This window comes from Nilaparvata lugens, unplaced genomic scaffold, assembly GCF_014356525.2.
Source record: "Nilaparvata lugens isolate BPH unplaced genomic scaffold, ASM1435652v1 scaffold9159, whole genome shotgun sequence".
Taxonomy (NCBI): Eukaryota; Metazoa; Arthropoda; class Insecta; order Hemiptera; family Delphacidae; genus Nilaparvata; species Nilaparvata lugens.
In genome coordinates this window covers 1-2,281 of record NW_024094902.1, presented here as the reverse complement: position 1 = coordinate 2,281, position 2,281 = coordinate 1, and the positions used below count along the sequence as shown (strand labels likewise).

Below are 2,281 nucleotides of genomic sequence, written 5' to 3'. Positions count from 1 at the left end.
CACATGATTTATTACATGCTTGTCTCTGTTTCCCTCTGTTGCAGACATCTCCGGTGATACCACTCCAGCCTCGCAATTTATAAAAACATTTCTCACATATATAAGGAAAAATAAAATAAACCTATTCGCTATATACAACACAATTATCAAACACGACTCAGGAACAACCATGGATATTCAACACCTAGATTAATGCATGGAATAGAACTCAATCACCATACTACCTAGCTCAAATTATCTATAGGAATTTGCCGGACGTCATCAGGGAGGCTGAGGATCGCAGCGACGTGGTGTATAAAGAGATTAGTCGGGTGGCTTTTTGGCATAGGCTGGATTGGAACTGAGGAACTGTGCTTCATTCACCGTACATGTAGTATAACTTACCAGCTCAATTTAATTAAATATAACTTTTTCGCTTCATTGCTGGTCTTAGGTTCCCTTGCTCTCCCACTTGTAAATTATAATCAACTCTGCTCTGCTATTGATCACGTATTTTTAAGAATAAACTATAAACAGCAGCTACTTTACTTAATAGGTTGTATAGAACATAAAGTTATTAGTTCATAGCACAGATAAAGATACATGTTACTTATTTTCATGCAAGAACTCTCCCCCATTCACAGACGTATAGGAGACGTCCTTAGGGGAATTCCATGCCATCTATGTACTAGCATTAATGTAGTAATGTATCATTTTTTTATTCAATTGATGTACTCTATTTTATAATTGAATTTATGAATTTTACATTTTTTTTTGTAATGCAATGTGGAGAAATGAATTGATTTGATTTGATTTTATTTGTTCGGTTTATCAAAAGTCAATAAATACATAACGAGCAAAGCTCGGTGCCTCGATATTTATGATATTATTAGACAAAAATGCTAGTGTTTCTATAATATTATATGTCTCATCACATGATTTATTACATGCTTGTCTCTGTTTCCCTCTGTTGCAGACATCTCCGGTGATACCACTCCAGCCTCGCAATGTATCCAACCATGTCCAACTACATCCTAATAGAGTACTCCAACTCCTCCGACGGGGGGGCGGCCTCCCTAAATTTCACCACCCTTCTACCACCCAACATAACCCTCGACTCAAACTTAACCGCCGATCAACTAATCCCCGATTACCTCAATGTAACCCGCGAACTCCCCATACAGTATGCCCAACCAATGTACGGTTACGTTATGCCGCTGTTACTGCTGATTACGATTGTAGCCAATACTTTGATAGTGGTGGTATTATCTAAAAGGCATATGCGGACTCCAACTAATGCAGTTCTAATGGCGATGGCATTGTCAGATATGTTTACGTTGCTTTTTCCCGCGCCCTGGTTGTTTTATATGTATACTTTTGGGAACCATTATAAACCACTGAGTCCTGTAGGCGCCTGTTACGCTTGGAATGTGATGAACGAGGTGATACCGGCCCTGTTTCACACCGCTTCAATATGGCTGACTCTTGCGTTGGCTGTGCAGAGGTGAGTGGAAATTCTACAAATTTTCAAATATCATTCGAATTTTGTAAATAGTAACAGGATAAGTTATGAATAAATCTTTAAAATTGTTGTAAATATGTTTTGATGTTTACATGAGTTTGTGAATTTGAGTGAAATTTTCAATATTTTTTTTGCAATTGTGAAGGAAGAGTTTTGTTTGGATTCGTATTTGGAAATTGATCAATCTATTTAATTCAAAATTGTAGTAGATACATTTTTTGGACTCAAAATTGTGTACGAATTATCATTTAAGTTACGTAAGTAGCATAACCTTTAGACTCCAAAGATTCATATTCTCAGACTATTCTTAATTTATTTATTTAGAACTTTCATTTATCTTTGTATAACAAGTTGGAGAAACCCGAATCTTAGTAACCAATTACATCACGTCTTACTAAGATTAGAAGACAATCAGAGGAAAGCTTATAAATCGTTTAAGAGAGATGACATTTTTCTGAAAATCATTCTCTCTGGCTGTGATCTCGACCTTGAGGAGCACTGGAGATTAGGGTTCTTTCTTCCAATTAATTTTTTAAAAGCATCAAGTCAATCCTCTTTTCAGATGTCAAGTATCTTATTGTTTGATTATTTGTGAACTCAGTGTTGATAAGAGTTCTTAACTATAATTTATTCCCGTAAATATATCTTCAATACTGATAGAAATTTATAAGAAATCTGGACCATACACAGCCCAGCGGAGACGAAAAGGACCTGCCATTAATTATTGGAGATAATTGATTATTCTACAAGAACTACAAGAACATCATTATTGTGAGTGTA

General features: G+C 35.8%; 1 protein-coding gene across 1 annotated transcript; it reads left to right on the top strand.

Moving 5' to 3' along the window:
• The first annotated feature begins 958 nt into the window (after nucleotides 1-958).
• On the top strand, nucleotides 959-1,487 carry LOC120348797 (sex peptide receptor-like). The gene has a single exon (XM_039419257.1). It carries the CDS (start codon nucleotides 987-989, stop codon nucleotides 1,485-1,487), a length of 501 nt encoding a protein of 166 aa, XP_039275191.1. The 5' UTR covers nucleotides 959-986.
• Nucleotides 1,488-2,281: the final 794 nt, after the last annotated feature.